The 19,273-nt window shown below is 40.1% G+C and overlaps 1 protein-coding gene across 4 annotated transcripts in view; it reads right to left on the reverse strand.

Moving 5' to 3' along the window:
- The window catches only part of AP2A2 (adaptor related protein complex 2 subunit alpha 2), a 73,852-nt gene that overhangs the window by 41,238 nt on the left and 13,341 nt on the right, over positions 1-19,273 (reverse strand). For all 4 annotated transcript variants that reach the window (XM_081344505.1, XM_081344504.1, XM_081344503.1 and 1 more), the window contains exons 2-3: positions 18,677-18,745; positions 1,350-1,492 (exon numbers count right to left, since the gene is read on the reverse strand). In XM_081344505.1, coding sequence (XP_081200631.1) covers positions 1,350-1,492; positions 18,677-18,745 — 212 coding nt within the window. The remainder of the gene's footprint in view (positions 1-1,349; positions 1,493-18,676; positions 18,746-19,273) is intronic.

The raw sequence follows: 19,273 nt of genomic DNA on the forward strand, positions 1-19,273 counted from the left end.
TGCCTGAAAGATTATGAATTAGGAAAAAAAAAGTACTCTTCAGTACAGATTTTAGACTGAAGGATGACTCAGTGTGTTCAGCCAGTAATGACTCTACAGAGATGGAAAAAACACGTATGTGTACAAAAGATCAGTATGTGATTATGTTTCTAAGATGTTTGCATGTTACAAGTAACAATGTTTCTGATTTTTTTTAAAAAAACTAATATTTTGTTCAAAATTCATTATAAACAAATTTTTAGAAGAAAGCTTTCATGAAATTAATTAGTTTATGATCGTAAACTGTTAAATCAACAGTCAAATTACTGTTGTGGGCAATCATAAACATAAGATCTATTCTGAAATGCATCTTGTCTTACACTGTTGAAAGCTATTTATTAAGTAGTTCCCTTACCAATGTACCTATCAATACACTACTTCTAAACCTTCTTACAACAGCACTGGATCTAACACATAGAAATTGGCTTAATACAGCAGTTATTAAGTGAATCTGGCTTCTCCATTTGTTTGTCAGAAGGACGTAAAAAGTGGGACACAGCAAAGGTCATAAATATGAACCAGTTGCCAAGCATCTGAATTATGATCACATGATCATGGGGACGGTGCAAAGTTTGTAACTTTAAAAAAATAGTCATAAGTCACAGTTTTCAGTGCTGTTGTAACTTTGAACAGTCACTAAATGAACTGTTGTAAGTCCAGGACTACATGTATTGCCACCCATCTCATAAGGAAAGTCTCTGATGGTGTATAATAATCAATTTAAAACAATACATATATAAAAAGAGGATTTAAATATATAAAAACAACATTAAAATAGAGATTAAACGTAAAATTTAAAAGCCCTAGCCCTTATGCGAGGCCCAGAACAGCCCTCCGGAAGTGTGTGGACGTTGCTTCCAGAAGTCCATTCTGGGCCTCGGAAGCCCAGAGGTGGCTTCCCAGGCCCAGAATGGCCTGCCAGAAGTGTCTGGATGCCGCTTCCAGAAGTCCATTCTGGGCCTTCAAGACCATGGGGAGGCTTCTCAGGCCCAGAACGGCCTGCCAGAAATGCGTGGATGCTGCTTCTGGAAGTTCGTTCTGGGCCTCTCTGCGTGGACGCCTCTTCTGGAAGTCCATTCTGGACCTCGGAGGCCCAGGGAGGCCTCCTAGGCCCATAACGGCCTGCCAGAAGTGCATGGACTCTGCTTCTGGAAGTCTGTTCTGGGCCTCGGAGGCCTAGGCCCAGAACAGACTTCCAGAAGAGGCGTCCACACAGAGAACTGGTTGTTCGCGTATTTGAATCCCAGCACTGCCCAACAGGTAAACAAGGTAACTACAGTTTTACTGTGTAGATATGAGACACTACTTACAATTTGTTTCTCTGTATATTTGTTTGAACTCAGGAGATTCACAGCCTCCATGTGGCCGAAATCAATATCATGTCCGAGGAGAAAAATGAAAAGCAGCTTGCAGACATATTTTTTCTTGCTGTAACCATCCAGGGCTTTATCACCTAATGAGTAATTAAATAGAAACCATAAACACTTAAACCAAACACAAATCCCGTATATCTTTTTAATATATTGATTAGCTTATTAGACTCCATCATGTCTTCTCATAGTATTGAGCCAGATCCACATTTCAGACCCTGTGAAAATTGCAGCTACATCCTGATAAGCCTGCTGAATTCCTGACAGAGAGTGCACTATAATTTCAATGATGACAATCTTTAGACTCTCTAGAACACAAAACCAGTCATAAATCCCAAGAAAACAAATCAAAGAATGAGGTAGGGAGTGATGAGAAAAAAGAAAAACAACAACAACCAGGAGATGCAAGAAACATACCCACGGACAAACATAGGTCTTAAATGCTTACATATAAATGCTCAAAGCTTGGGGAACAAACAAGGTGAACTAGAAGCAATAGTACATGAGGGCAGGTATGACATAGTTGGCATTACAGAAAGCTGGTGGGACAAAACCCATGACTGGAATGGACTGATGGAGGGATACAGATTGTTCAAAAGAAATATATCAACAAAAAGAGGAGTGGGAGTTGCACTATATGTAAGAGAACACTACACATCTACAGAAATGCACATGATTAAAGATAAAATCCCTCCAGAATGTATAGGGGTCAACGTAAAAGGGGAAAAAGTGACATTGCCATAGGTGTATATTACAGGCCACCCAACCAGTCCAAAGAAATAGATGAACTCTTTGCCAACCAGTTAACAAACATATGTAAGTAGTAATGGGAGACTTCAACTATCCAGATATCAACTCTGCAGCGAGTGGGTGATAAAACAGATTCTTAACCAACCTAGCCAACAACTTTATCATCCAAAAGGTGGAGGATGGAACTAGAGGTAAAGCCATATTGGACCTAATCCTTACTAATCGAGAAGAAGTGATAGAGGGAGTTGAAGTTGATGGAACTTTGGGTGAAAGTGACCACGTCATCCTGAAATTCAATACAATGCAAACATAAACAATAGAAAATAATCCAACCAGAGTCTTAAACTTAAAAAGAGCTGATTTTTAACAAACTCAGAGAGAACCTAGGAAAGATCCCATGGACGAAAATCCTAAAGGGGAAAACAGCTCAAGAAGTGTGAGAAATACTGAGGAGTATGATCGTAGGGGCCCAGTCCAGTGCAATACCACCGAAAAAAAGAAACAAGAAATCCAAGAGGAACCCAGCATGGCTACACAAAGCTCTCTCTGACAAACTGAAAGACAAAAAGGACAAGTACAAAAAATGGATAGAGGGACACATAACTAAGGCCGACTACCAGCCAGAACGTGTAAAGATGAAGTCAGAAAAGCAACAGCTCAGAATGAACGAAGACTTGCAACAGAAATTAAGGACAATAAAAAATGTTTCTTTCAACATATTAATAACAAGAAAAAAGTCAAGGAAACTGTAGGTCCACTGAAGAGAGAAGTTGGCAAGGAAACAACAGGCAATAGGGAGCTGCTTAACTCACACTTTGCATCAGTCTTCACGCAAAAAGACACTATAGCCCAAAAAAACTACTGCAAAAGACAAACTAAAAACAAAAATTAAAATAAGTAAGAGAATGGGAAGAGAACACCTATCCGACCTTGATGAATACAAATCACCAGGACCCGACAGATTACATCCCAGAGTTCTGAAGGAGCTGGCAGATGTTATCTCAGAATCATTGTACCACATCTTTCAAAAACCCTGGAGCACCAAGGAAGTACCTCATGATTGGAAAAGGGCTGATGTGGTTCCTATCTTCAAGAAAGGGAAAAAAACAGACCCAGGAAACTACAGATCAATCAGTCTAACATCAACACCTGGGAAGATCTTGGAAAAGATAATAAAAAAAACAGACCTGTGAACAACTAGAATCAAACAAAGTTATAACCAGTAGCCAGCACAGGTTTGTCAAAAACGGATCATGCCAAACCAATGTTATTTCATTCTTTAATAAAGTGACTAAATTAGTAGACCAGCGAAACTTAGACTTCAGTAAGGCATTTGACGAAGTAGACCACAACCTGCTGCTTAGTAAGCTAGAAAAAGGTGGGACAGACAACACCACCATCAGATGGATCTGCAGCTGGCTGACTATTACTCACTACTACTACTAAGAGTAGTCCTCAATGGTACTACATCCACATGGAGAGAAGTAAGCAGTGGGGTAGCACAAGGCTCCATCTTAGGCCCAGTACTCTTCACCATACTACAAAAAAGATGTTGAGACCTTGGGAAAAAAAAATCAGAGAAGAGCAACTAAAATGATCAAAGGCCTGGAGACTAAAACATATGAAGAACAGCTGCAGGGCTTGGGTTTAGCTAGTCTAAAGAAAAGAAGAAATAAGCGCGACATAATAGCAGTATTCCAGTATTTGAGGGGCTGCCACAAAGAAGAGGGGGTCAAACTATTCTCCAAAGCACCAGAGGGTGAGACAAGAAACAATGGATGGAAACTGACCAAAGAGAGAAGCAACCTGGCATTAAGGAGAAACTTCCTAATAGTGAGGACAATTAACCTGTGGAACAGCTTGCCTTCAGAAATCGTGGGCGCTCCATCACTGGAGAATTTTAAGAAGAGACTAGACACTCACTTGTCTGAAATGGTATAGGTTCTCCTGCTTGAGCAGGAGAGTGGGCTAGAAGACCTCCAAGGTCCCTTCCAGCTCTATTCTATTCTAATAGATCATAATTTATATATTACTATATGACAATTCTGTAGGGGGAAAAACTTTTTTAAGACGGTTTATTCATATTTGAGATTAACCAGATAAGAAATAAATCTAATCAGGAGGGAACCAAAGCTAGCTTACAACAAGTCTGCCACAAAACTGATTCAAATTTGAATGTGGTTAAAAATTAAGTTGTATACATATCCATAAGTGCAATACTTTCTTTAACTAGCACTTAACTGTACATCAATCTAAAGAGTCATCTTATATATTGCATAAGTGACAGGTTTTCATGGAACCACTGTTTAAACAAACACTGGATTCTTAAATATTGCAGGACTTGCCATCCTTGGAGAAAAGCTTATTTGTGAAATGCATTTGATATAATTTTTCCTTGTATTACATATTAACACATCAATTCCATTTATATACTGGATCAATCAGATGTCAACATTACAATTCTATATGTTACTCAGAGCCACATTAATATACTGTTAACATCACAAACTAAGGTTGTAAAAGAGAACAGCGCTTATCAAGGAAGCTGGGCAATATACATGGATGTCATTCGGACTAGAGAACTACTGCTGGATAGTAGTAAAGAGGGAAAGTAGTTAAGACTGATGAAGTGGAACTACCAGCACTAATCATAGCAGCACAAAAAAAAGGCACTAAGCACAGGCATAAACAATAGGGCCTAGGATAACTCACAATACCCAACTCACTGCAGCCAATTCACCATGGACAACGTGCTACAGCCAATTTGCCAGGGCCAACTCACTGAAGGATAATTCGCCACAAGTCAACGTTGTATTAATCATTTTATTCAGCTACTTTTATCACCAGTGAGCATGTTTTCATCGAAATTATTGGAAATCTTATACGTATTTCTGGATTGACTTTATTTTTCTATATTTCTGTATTTCTTGAATTATCCCATGGCGAGTTGTCATACGACAAGTTGTCCCACAACACATTGTCCGTGGTGAGGTGGCCCATTCCATGAACAAGGCATTCCTTGCTTAACAACAACGACCAGAAATTCTTTCACATGGTCATTAAGAGGAAAATCCCATGCTGTAGTTGTTAAGTAAATCTCTCATGGTCATTAAATAAGACATCTGTCAAGCTATGAAGATTGCTTGCATTAGGACTGCCATGCTGCTTCTAGCTTGCCTACAGTTGCGAGGGGGGAGCAAAAGGTTTGGAATGCACAGGTGGATTCTATCCGGATGGGAACCAAGGTCACTGAAGAGATGTTGTGGCGGACAGAGACATTCTTCTCATAACAACTGCCTGAAGATTAATTGGACAATGTGATTTGAACTGTCAGAGAGGAAGGGAAAGTTCTACTCTTTAAATTATCTTTTTCCCACCATATTGCCAGAGCTAGTTTTCAATTCTTTAGTGCCGGTATGCTATACCCAATAAAGTTTTGCATTAGAGATCTAAATGACTCTGGTGTATTTACTTCGTTGGGATCCTTAGCTGGAACCTTGAAAACATCATGTTATTGTGACTTGCATTTATTCTTGACTGTCTGCTTATTGGAAGCTGGCTGTGAAGTGTGCAAATGGCAATTATGCAATCACAGGATGTTATGACAGCTATAAACACCTGCTGGTTGCAAAGTCCCTAAATGTTAAATAGGTTACCATGGGAATGCTAAATTTACTATTTTGGCACTGTTGTAACTACAAACAGTTGCTAAGCAGGACAGTCAGTAAGTGAAGTCTTCCTGTGGTTGTCGAAGATCATCATAAAGCTCAGAAGGGGCTGGCTTAAAGGTGCTTTAATTTATTCATCTGGTAAAAAATGGATCAATCTATTAATCTGGACAAAAATGTATGATTCAGTCTAATGAGTGCAGATCAACAGCATAAGTAGCCATCTTAGATTTCTTCACATCTTACATATAGCTTCAAAAATGGCTTTCTATTTATACAAAAATGGTACCGTTAGTAATTCAGTTACATACAAATAGGAACAAGTTTGCCTCTTGGCATTATTTTCCTTGAAGAGACATAATGGATTCTAAATCACATTTGGCTGTTTGCATGAACAGGCATCTGGCGATGTGGAAAGCAACCAGTAAGACAGTACAGACAAGGCCTAAAAATATTCATTCTCCTTGGCAACTGTCAGTCTCTAGGCTACAACATGGCTGATATCAAGGCAAGAAATCACAAACTGGCCTGTATCAACAGAAAACAAAATAGCAATTTCTAAAGTGAGATATTCATTGTTCAGGCTACCTTTGTAATTATTTTTTAGGTTTCCTTCTGTCAAAGTGGCTGGACTTTATTTATAGAGAACTCTCGATACAACAGATTATCGGGACCTTTTCAGTCAAGATTTAGGACCGAATGGAAGAACAAAACAACATTTTGTTGACGTTTAGTATGGGATAGATGGAGTGCAAATATCCTGGTCGTGCACCTCTTAGCAGCCTTTGATATCAACAAGCATCATATTCTCCTGAAGCTGTTGTGAAGCTTGGCAGCAGGGGGCACTATTCTTCAGTGACTTTCATCCTTCCTTAGTGATGATTACAATGGACAATGATGGGTGGGAGATGGAGAAGCCCTCTTCGGGATAAAACATGGTAGAAATGTATGGTTCTAACACTTGCTTTAGCAAGGAAGATTTGAGTGGTTGCAATGGACCTCAGCTAAAAACCTAGACTAACAGTACTATGTGATATTTCTTCTCTTTTACAATTTTTTTTAATTACAATAACTCTGATCTAAACACAAAAGATTTTAGGAGCTAGGGCTAAAATCTATGTAGAGGACACAAGGAACGGCCTTGAAGGACAGGAAGAAGAACTGTTACTGAAAATGGTCAGATAAGAAAGGCAAGAAAGTAACTTGAAACAATCTCTCAGCAAGTCACTGTCATAGGTCAGAGGAAGCACATTCATATTTGCAAGATTCTGTTACTACAGTTGTTATAATCAAAGTAGTACTGATCTACATGGTGTTGGTGTCTTAGCCTTGTCTACCATGTAAGGCTGACATTGTATTATGACAAATAAGCATATCTAACATCTTTCAAATTGCAGGTAGGTTAATTGTTACATCATGACCTTTAATTTGAAACATCAGAATTGAGATTACATCCTGAAGTAGCTTAAGGATAATAAATCAGAAAATTAATAATGATCCCCTGCAGGCAGAAAAGATACACAAGTGAACTGAGAAGCAGGGTATCTTGGGCATTCTGAGTGTGTCAGCATACCACATGTACCTACTAATTGGTGGGATGCAGACGACGATAAATTGGCTTGCAAGAAATCTTTAAATTAGACACCCTAGTTTGTACAGAGTAGTGCGAACATCTTTAGGTAAAACTGGCTTTTGACTGTAACTATGATACATAGCCAAAATGTGCCACAACTAACCTGACTACGGTACACTTTCTCCATCTTATTAAAAAGCATTCTGTGCACATCTTGATTGACCAAACCCAGGATGGGAGGTAGAGGTCAGGAATTATGGCTCCATCTGGTGAAAACAAGGTACAGTATTTGGTCTGACAGATTTATATACTACATTTGTACAGAAGCTCAAAGTAGCAGAGATGGTAATCCCTCCTACTATTTTCCCTCATTAATAACCCTAGAGTAGGTTGAGGTGAGAAAGATTAACGTCACCCAATGAGTTCCCATGAATAAGAGTAGAGCAGAGCGGAAGTCTTCCCAAGACTAGTCTAAATCTTCCTCTCTACCGCACACTAGTTTTTATGTATATATTCAGTATCTTGTAGAAGATTGTGATTTAGAATGTACAAGCAGTAAATGGTAAAGAAATAAATGGAATGAATGAATATGAATGAATGAATGAATGAATCGATTAATCTGTGGAATAAAACAAATGAGTATCTGCAGTGATGTTAAGATATAAATTTAATGACATATTAAAAGACTAAAATGTACATCAGAAAGTATTAATTGATGTCAACTAGATTGTTGTAGATGTATAGGAAAGAAAGCAGGAATTCATAGGTTGGTGGTATTATATTCCAGGGGCTGGTAATAACAGAACAACAGGTGTTTTTTTGCTTCTTTCTGATAGTGGATAATATTTTGCAAAACATTACTAGCTTGGACCATTCTTTAGAATTTAGAACTTCTACACATTCTTTCATTATCAGGAAAATGGTAAACTATCTCCCTTGTCCATCAAACAATTGATAGTAAGAGAATTATTTAGTTCCCACCCTATCAAACTTAAGAGATAAGTTGGATCTGAATGGAAAATAACCAATTGCCAATATTTATCACAGGAGGTGAGGGAGGAGCCCTTACAGGGGCGGGCCGAGGAGTTTAGTCATCATCTGGTGGACAAAATAGCTCAGATTCGGGCAGGTTTGGACTCTGGCTGGGCAGAGTCTGACGTGGAGGAAACGAACGGTCTTGAGAGTGTTATCTGGACTGAGTTCGATCCTATGACCCCTGATGAGGTGGACAGGATTATGAGGAGGCTGAGCTCTACCACCTGTTTATTGGACCCGTGCCCCTCCTGGCTGGTTTATTCAGCTCAGGAGAAGACACGAGGCTGGTTCCAGGCAGTAATATCTGCTTCTTTGAGGGAGGGTATTTTCCCCGCCTCCCTGAAGGAGGCAGTGGTGAGACCCTTTCTCAAGAAGCCTGCCCTGGATCCAGCGATTTTGAACAATTATCGTCCGGTCTCCAACCTTCGCTTTTTGGTGAAGGTTGTTGAGAGTGTGGTAGCACATCAGCTCCCTCTGTTCCTGGATAAAACCGATTATCTTGACCCGTGCCAATCGGGCTTCAGGCCCGGGTACAGCACGGAGACGACATTGGTTGCGCTGGTAAATGATCTCTGGTGGGCCCGGGACAGGGATTGTTCCTCTGTCCTAGTCCTATTAGACCTCTCAGCGGCTTTTGATACCATCGACCATGGTATCTTGCTGAGACGACTCAGGGGACTGGGAGTGGGGGGCACTGTTTTACAGTGGTTCTCCTCCTACCTCCTGGGCCGTTCGCAGTCGGTGTTGACGGGAGGGCAGAGATCCGCCCCGAGGCCTCTTGTTTGTGGAGTTCCTCAGGGGTCGGTTCTCTCTCCCCTCCTGTTCAACATCTATATGAAGCCGCTGGGTGAGATCATTCGTAGATTCGGGGTGGGGTATCATCAGTATGCTGATGATACCCAGCTTTTTCTTTGCACCCCGAATCAACCCAGTGATGCCCTCATCGTGATGTCCCGTTGCCTGGAGGCGGTTCAGGTTTGGATGGGAAGAAACAGGCTTCAACTCAATCCTGCCAAGACTGAGTGGCTGTACATATCGGCATCTCGGGTGAATCATTTTTGTCCATCATTAATGATGGGGAATGAGGTGTTACCCCCCGTTGATAGGGCTCGTAACTTGGGCATTCTCCTGGATTCACGGCTCAGTTTGGAAGATCATATAGGAGCTGTGATCAGGGGGGCTTTTGCCCAGATTCGCCTGGTGCACCAGTTGCGACCCTATTTGGACCGAGATGCACTACGCACAGTCACTCATGCGCTCGTCACCTCCCGGTTAGACTACTGCAACACTCTCTACATGGGGCTGCCTTTGAGGACCACTCGGAGGCTTCAGCTGGTGCAAAATGCAGCTGCACTAGTAATGGGAGTTTCCCGATACTCTCATGTAACACCTCTTCTCTGTGAGCTGCATTGGCTTCCAATTCTCCACCGGGTGAGATTCAAGGTGCTGGTGATGACCTATAAAGCCCTAAATGGCATGGGTCTGGATTATCTCAGGGAGCACCTGCTGCCAGCATCAGCCTCCCAGCATCCTGTGCGCTCCCACAGGGAGGGCCTCCTTAGGGTTCCGCCGGTTAGGGAATGCCGATGGATGGTACCAAGGGGGAGGGCATTCTCTGTGGGCGTGCCTGCCCTATGGAATGAACTGCCTGTAGAACTTCGGACTGCCCCAGACCTTCACTCGTTTCGCCGGGACCTTAAAACTTGGTTGTTTGATCTTGCTGGCCTGGACTGAGGGGGTTTTAATTTAATTTTAATTTTAATTTAATTTTAATTTTAATTTAAATTTGTTTAATTGTGGGCTAGTCTTATTTAATTCTATTTTAAAGTGTACTTATTTGTATTGTTTTAACTCGCCCTGTAAACTGCCCTGAGTCCTTCGGGAATAGGGTGGTATATAAAATCAATTAAATAAATAAATAAATAAATAAATAAATAAATAAATAATCTCTTTTCAATACTTCTGATTAAAGAAAACAGTGAGGATGTCATTTTCTATTGCCAAAAGTTTGAACACAGGTGTGAAGTTTGGGAAACACTGTGTGACATTCTGAATAAATGCAACCGAGGCAGGAAATTATACTGTTATCTGAGATGAACAGATAAATGGGAATAAAATGAGGGAGTACAGAAAAATTATTGGGACACAGGGAAATTTGAAAAAAGAAGCTTGCTGAAATTATGAAGTGAGAAATGCTCTAAATGAGAAAAAATATATATATTGAAGGAGACAGAGATAGAAATAAATTGCAGGAGACAGAGAGAGAGAATTAAGAGAGAGAGAATGAAAGATTGAATATTAAAGGTAAAGGTAAAGGTTCCCCCGCACATGCGTGCTAGTCGTTTCCGACTCTAGGGGCCGGTGCTCATCTCCGTTTCAAAGCCGAAGAGCCAGCGTTTGTCCGAGGACGTCTCCGTGGTCATGTGGCCGGCATGACTAGACGCCAAAGGCGCACGGAACGCTGTTACCTTCCCACCGGAGTGGTCCCTATTTTTCTACTTGCATTTTTACGTGCTTTCGAACTGCTAGGTTGGCAGAAGCTGGGACGAGTAACAGGCGCTCACTCTGCTACGCGGCACTCGGGATTCGACCCGCCAAACTGCCGACCTTCCGATCGACAAGCTCAGCATAACTCGCCCTGTAAACTGCCCTGAGTCCTTCGGGAATAGGGTGGTATATAAAATCAATTAAATAAATAAATAAATAAATAAATAAATAAATAAATAAATAAATAAATAAATAAATAATCTCTTTTCAATACTTCTGATTAAAGAAAACAGTGAGGATGTCATTTTCTATTGCCAAAAGTTTGAACACAGGTGTGAAGTTTGGGAAACACTGTGTGACATTCTGAATAAATGCAACCGAGGCAGGAAATTATACTGTTATCTGAGATGAACAGATAAATGGGAATAAAATGAGGGAGTACAGAAAAATTATTGGGACACAGGGAAATTTGAAAAAAGAAGCTTGCTGAAATTATGAAGTGAGAAATGCTCTAAATGAGAAAAAATATATATATTGAAGGAGACAGAGATAGAAATAAATTGCAGGAGACAGAGAGAGAGAATTAAGAGAGAGAGAATGAAAGATTGAATATTAAAGGTAAAGGTAAAGGTTCCCCCGCACATGCGTGCTAGTCGTTTCCGACTCTAGGGGCCGGTGCTCATCTCCGTTTCAAAGCCGAAGAGCCAGCGTTTGTCCGAGGACGTCTCCGTGGTCATGTGGCCGGCATGACTAGACGCCAAAGGCGCACGGAACGCTGTTACCTTCCCACCGGAGTGGTCCCTATTTTTCTACTTGCATTTTTACGTGCTTTCGAACTGCTAGGTTGGCAGAAGCTGGGACGAGTAACAGGCGCTCACTCTGCTACGCGGCACTCGGGATTCGACCCGCCAAACTGCCGACCTTCCGATCGACAAGCTCAGCATAACTCGCCCTGTAAACTGCCCTGAGTCCTTCGGGAATAGGGTGGTATATAAAATCAATTAAATAAATAAATAAATAAATAAATAAATAAATAAATAAATAAATAAATAATCTCTTTTCAATACTTCTGATTAAAGAAAACAGTGAGGATGTCATTTTCTATTGCCAAAAGTTTGAACACAGGTGTGAAGTTTGGGAAACACTGTGTGACATTCTGAATAAATGCAACCGAGGCAGGAAATTATACTGTTATCTGAGATGAACAGATAAATGGGAATAAAATGAGGGAGTACAGAAAAATTATTGGGACACAGGGAAATTTGAAAAAAGAAGCTTGCTGAAATTATGAAGTGAGAAATGCTCTAAATGAGAAAAAATATATATATTGAAGGAGACAGAGATAGAAATAAATTGCAGGAGACAGAGAGAGAGAATTAAGAGAGAGAGAATGAAAGATTGAATATTATGTACATACAAAAAAATGTTAATTACTGCATGAATAGATGCCGTGAGTGGAGAAAGGTTGAAATAGGATGTAATTTGCTTATAGCATGACTGCATTACTTGCTTAATTCAAGTGTATGAAAATAGAATTTGTTCCTAAATACTATGTATAATCTTATTGATCTGCTATATAAAGGGAAAGGCAGTAAGAATGAAGGCAAAGTCAGCTGGAGTATTGCTTGGATAAGAGTGCCTAAAAAGATGTTTAATAAATTTTGATCAGCATTTGGGAAGTTGCTCTACAGTGCAGTTGTACAATAGACACAGGGTGCACAGACCAAGTTTCTCTTCTACATGAAAAATATATGAATTGCAGAAAATAAGGTTATGGAATGATACATTTCTTGATTTAAAGTAAGTGACTGATAAAGTGAATAGGCTCAAGTTGTGGAATGTTTTGCATGAATGTTGAGTTGAAGGCTTGTTACTAAATGTGTTTAAGAGTAAAGCGTATATAAGAATGAATGGAATGGTTAATGAAGACCTAGCAGAGTGGTGTAAGAATAGAAAGATATGGAGAGGAACAGTGAATTGTGACTGGATAGAGCTAAGAATTTACTGGCCAGATGCCCTTCCTGATACCTACATGGAATTCACAGCAGGCATTTTTTCTTTGTGCCCTAGGAGAGAGATATCTGCCACTACCTAGAATTGAACTCTCAACTTGCAAGTGGGAGGTAAGCATCTTCACCATTATGCCATCACACCACTCTGGACTGAGGCAGAGTGCTTTTAAGAATTTATTATTTACCCTGAAAACAATTTTATTGATTAAATAATATGACTGAATAGGCTGCTTAATGTCTATTTATTTATTTCAATTTATATACCGCCCTTTTCCCGAGGGACTCAGGGCGGTTTACAGAGCAAATTAAAACAGTACAATATACAAAGGTTAAAATAAAATTAAATTAAATATGTTGTACCAATTATATATATTTCAAGTTACATATAAAACTGTCGTTTATTTATGGGAAATTATGACTATCAGCTCTTCCTTCTCTATTCCTAGAGTTCTGAACCTCTGCCCATTAAAAATCAGTGCGGAAGAAACAGGAAGTCAGAATACAAATCAGCATTTTCAACACAGTAAGTGCGTCAAAAAGATTTCCTTTCCTTAGAAGAGCTTTCATTTAGCTGATTTGGTAGTATTGCTTTTGCACAACTAAGACAAAAACCTAGATATGTTTCTTTCAATAATCGCTTATCTAGAGTGGTACCATAAAATACATTCTCAAATATTTCCCATTAATGATTCGGAGGAAGAACATGCATGTTATAAAATTAAAAATGCTGTATGTATATCGATCTATAGTGGAATTCAAGAATTACCAAGCAAAGTACTTTGAAGACTGAAATAAAAGTATACATAACCACAACTCATATGTATCGTGAAGCCAAGCACATTAGCATAAAAGAAATTATAATGAGATACTGTTTCTGCTAGATAGATGGTGCATTAAAGAGAAATTCTTTCTTATTAAGTTCACCATTTTACTCTTTAAGATGCTTTTTAAAAAGAATATAGTGCAAAATGTAAATATGATAAATATGTGTTTATACTGATATTTGCATTCCTTGAAGTATGTGATAAAGCAAGTGTTGTTGAGTTTAATATATAAAACAAACCAACAGCCTATTAATGAATTGATATTGATGGTAAAGCAGAAGAGAAGCTTCACTGCAATCAAAGATCAGTAAGTAAGAACCAAAAAAAGATATGTTTAAAGGGCCAGCAAAAATACTTTTCACTAAATAGCCAGATATCTATCTGAGCTCAGTTCAAAATGCTATTTTTTATGTTAAAAATCCTGTCGGAAACCCCATTATTTCTAGGAAATCTTCCTATTGAAGAACTGCATCTCCAGGACTGCTGAAATTAATGGCCACTGGATTTTTTTTAGAATTAATTAATTCTAATTTGTTCTGGCAGCCCAACTCCAATTGATCCCCAAGAGATGCAGGGTCTTTCATGCTGAAACTCTGGAATGCCTTCTCAGCAAACAGCAACGTGAGTCTGTTGCATATCCAAAAAGTTACTCTTTTACACTGGGCCAACTGAGGCTGCCAAATATTTTCTACCATATGGATATGAAAACACCGAACTGCCTTGGAAAGAACTGGGAAATGAAGTAACGTCTTGAATTTGGAATTTCTATAAACCTTTACGTGCAATCAGTAAATTGGCAAATAACATGAAAAGGATGTCCGCCACCACCTAAGCAATTGAGGAAGTTTCCCTCTCTCCCTTCTGGGAAGATTTTAGGGGCCAAATTCAGGATTATTTAAGGAAACATCTTCAGGGTGGTAGCTTGACATGTAGCAATCCAGTCTACTGATATGCACAACATATGGGATGTTATATATTGAGAAGCGAGCATAAACTAAGCAACACCATGAAAGAAATTCAATTAACCGCATTAAAGCCATAGAACAGACATGTCAAACACAAGGCCCGGGGGCCGGATTCGGCCCGCGAAGTGGTTTCATGTGGCCCGCGAAGCCATCCTGGAAACAGTGAGGGAACGGCCCCCACTGCCTTGGCCCTGGCCCAGAGACCCTCCTTCTGCCAGAGATCCTCAGATCTGTCCCACTTCTGCCTAGGCCCCCATAGGCCCCCTTGATGCGAATGATGTAGAGCTGGCCACGCCCACCCAGTAGGCCACACGCACTCTAGCCACGCCCACCCAGTAGGCCACACCCACCCTGGCCACGCCCACCCGGCCCCCTGAGGGCAACCGCAATGCTGATGCGGCCCTCAATGAAATTGAGTTTGACACCCCTGCCATAGAAGATCCAACATCTGTTTTTTTTTTCACGGCTGACGATAGTCCCAAAGAATACAGGTCTCCTCCTGGGCCATTGATTAACTGGCCATGATTCACTTCTGTGGATTCAGGCTGATTTTGGGAGATAGGGGAGATTTATCTTCATGTACAGTACATAAGAAACAAACATGTAAACATATATTTTGTGTCTTTTGTTCCTCAGAAGGATCATTTGCCTTTTGTTTGGAAAGATTATTAAAAAGAAGAAAGGACAAAACTTAAAAGAGATTGCATATTTGTATATTTTGCCCCTTTTTTGTTGTGGGATATTTAAAGAAAGAAAGGACCTGATTTCATGGTTTGCATCAAAACACAGCTCAGACTTCAATGTTTTTTTAATACTGTCTCATTGCTTCACTCAGGCATGCATTGTTCTATTTTCAAAGTGTAGAGCTATGTATTTGTCTCACTTGTCTGGAAATTGAGTCACGGCAACTGGACTTCTCTTTTTTGATTTGAAACGTTCCTTAAAAGTAGACTTTAACTAGATGACTAGGTTGGACTAGATGACCTCCCAGGTCCCTTCCAACATCATCATCATCATCATCATCATCATTAATGTTTTATATTATCAACTTAGTACTCTTCATTACATCTACTATGGAAAAGAGCGATTGGTCTAGCGATTAAGGTACCAGGTTAGAAACTGGGAGGCCTTGAGTTCTAGTCTTGCCTTTGGGGATGAAGCATGGTGGGTGGCCTCATTTTAGTCACTCTCTCTCTCAGCCAAACGAAGCAGGCACTTGCCAACATAAATGCTGCAACTTGTCCAGGCAGTCACTAGGAGTCAATACTGACTTGAAGGTACACACACACACACACACGGAACGTTCAACAAAAAAACTTCCTCCCAATCCAGCTTGAGCTATCTGACATGCAAACTCAATTTTAAAAAGCAAGAAAATTCTTTCATCATTGATATCAGACAAAATTAGAGAGCTTTGCTCACGAGCTACGGCCAGCTGCATATAATTCAGTTCCTTTTACTTGTATAAATCAGTATAAGTGTCCTCTAAAGTATTTAGGCTTGGCTGCACAAATCTTATTAAGCCATTGTTTGTTTTTTCCTGAATAAATCAGCAGCATTCATGTGATAGGGAAACCCATTAACCATCATGCCATCAGCTTATTTTTTTTCCATCTCAGTTAATTGTAATTTCTTGCTAAGGTAGTTAGTTGAAAGCTCAACTGCTAATCAAGAAATTTCTTTGTTCTTTGAATTATTTTTATGAACATGTAATTAAAGTCTGTGTAGCTTGCTATAATAGGAGAAAGGAGCACTAGACTACAGATTCTGTGAAGAGCAGACATGTCAAACACAAGGCCCGGGGGCCGGATCCGGCCCGCAACATGGTTTCATGTGGCCCGCGAAGCCATCCTGGAAGCGGTGAGGGAACGGCCCCCACTGCCTTGGCCCTGGCCCAGAGACCCTCCTTCTGCCAGAGACCCTCAGATCTGTCCCACTCCTGCCCAGGCCCCCATAGGCAGCCTTGATGCGAACGATGTAGAGCTGGCCATGCCCACCCAGTAGGCCATACACACTCTAGCCACGCCCACCCAGTAGGCCACGCCCACCCTAGCCATACCCACCCTGCCCCTTGAGGGAAACCGCAATGCTGATGCGGCCCTCAATAGAATTGAGTTTGACACCCCTGGTGAAGAGCCAAAGATATCTGAGACTCACAAATCTACTTGTGTAACCCAGGCTGCCTTGAAACAGCTTGTTCAGCCTTCTTTTCTAAGAAGGGCCATGCCACATTCAGTTGATCATACTGTCTGCAACAGAAGACAACCCACTATCTTTCTAGGCAGTGTTTCTGGAGAATGTCTTCTTATCTCAGCCAATATGCTGCACCATCCTCAGTTCCCTATATTTTACAAAAAGCAGAAAACAATACTAGGTTGCATAACTGCTATGCTGTTAAACTTATTTTTAAAAAAAAGAAAAGAAAAAACTATTGACTGTCATGATCCAATTTAGGAAGCTTTTAGGCGTAAAACAACAGGATCAAAATAAAGATTCACCTCCAAGCCCTGGTAACTAAAAGAAAGATAATAAAAACTGTTTAAAAAACCTTGGTTCTATAGCTGGCAGTCCTTGACTTATGATCATAATCGAGCCCAAAATTTCTGTTGCTAAGTGAAAATATTTGATAAGTGAATTTGGCTCCATTTTTTACCACCTTTCTTGCCACAGTTGTTAAGTGAATCTCTGCAGTTGTTAAATTGGTAACATGGTTGTTAAGTGAATCTGGCTTCCCCACTGACTTGGCTTGTCAGAAGCTGATCACATGACCCCAAGGCACTGCAACCCTCATAAATATGAGTCATTTGTCAAGCATCTGAATTTTGATCGTGTGACCATGGGGATGCTGCAACAGTCATACGTATGAAAAACTGTCATAAGTCACTTTTTTCAGTGCTGTTGTAACTTTGAACAGTCACTAAAGGAACTGTTGTAAGGACTACCTGTATTTTTGCTTTAACTTAGCTTTAACTTACCTTTATGATGAATTTATTTTGTAGGAATTAGCAGTTAAATAAACAGTTAATATGTTTTTTTTCTCTCTTATGGGTAAGATTTAAAAATATGTCTTTAGTTTCAGAAAAGGAAACACAGGAGTTGGTTCAACAGAAACCAAACTGGGATCTCGGCAGAAATCAAGTCTTTCTACTTTACGAAACAAATTACAAAATTAATCTGCTGCATTTAAGGAAGGTACCAGAGCATTTTAAGCTACTGAACCATTCCAACCAAGCTCATTAGCAACTAAAAGAGAAATTACAGTGTCCACCAAAATTGATATGTGGAAGCTCAGGGAGATTGCAGGATGTCTGAAAGTAGAGGGGGGGTGGGGAGCAGAGCAACTTGTGACCTTCCCTGCTAGCTTCCCCATTGATTTTGGTTGTTGGAAGCCAGCAGAGAAAGTCACAAAAGGCAATTGTATGACCATGGGATGCTGCAATGGCCAGAAATTCAAAGACCGGTTGTAATTACTCCTCGTTTAGCACCATTACAACTTCTAAGGACTGATGAAGAGGTATTAGTAACTGAGGACTACTGTATGCATAGACCACGTCCACATGTTCTGCTAAGCCACGTATGACAGTAAGCATGGAGTAGAATGCTGTGGCATGCTAGATAATATCCATCTGTTAAACATCAGGTGACATGTCAAATTAGAGCCACCTCTTCTTCATCTTACATTTTGTTTTGTATCCCAGTTACTTCTGTGGTGATGGCTGATTAAAATGTCCTGCTTGTTATTTTATTTATTCTTAAAAGGGCAGGGGGTGGGGACTATCTTGCCTCATTCATAGTTAGGGAAAGCCAAGCATTCTGCCCGCCCCATGTAGAATATGAAACGGGGTTCTTAATGGAAATCCAAAATGGTAACAGTTGTTAATGCCATATTATTCACACAAAAGGATTCTCCTTTCTCAAAATAAAATCTGCAAAACAGTGCATTACTTTCTTACCTTTAAATTTGGATCGAATATTTGCCAGTTCTTTGTTTATTCTTTTAATCTCAGCTTCTTTGCTTTTACCTGAAAAATGGGGAGGGAAAAAAACCTCTCAGTTCAGAGTACAGTTGGTAACAGAAAGAATAGTTTTTAACATCACAATAATTTGAATGGTTTAAATCAGCTTTTTAAAAATTTGGCAACTTTAAGTAAACAATACCCCAATCAAAAAACTGCCAAAGAAGCCAAGAGCAAATAGGCCAACCACAGAATCCATAAGACCACCCCTACCAACAGAGATAGGCAAGCCCCTAGAAAATAAACTGACAGCAAACTTCACTCCTTACTAGCACTGATGATGTTACCTAGTTTGGGAAATGAAACGTCTGCAAGAAAACAAGCTCAGAGAGCACCAACGATCCCTCTTGGCAACTTTAAATGTGTGGACTTTAACCCCAAGAACTACCCAGCCAGAATGCAGGCTAGGGAATTCTGGGTATCAAAATCCACGTATCTTAAAGTTGCCAAGTTTGAAAAACACTGGTTTAAATCCCAAGCTTCTCTCTCATCCTTTTGTAACAGATAAATTGCAAATCCCTTGAAGTTCCTGCT

Source organism: Vipera berus, assembly GCF_964194415.1.
Source record: "Vipera berus genome assembly, chromosome: 1".
Classification (NCBI taxonomy): Eukaryota; Metazoa; Chordata; class Lepidosauria; order Squamata; family Viperidae; genus Vipera; species Vipera berus.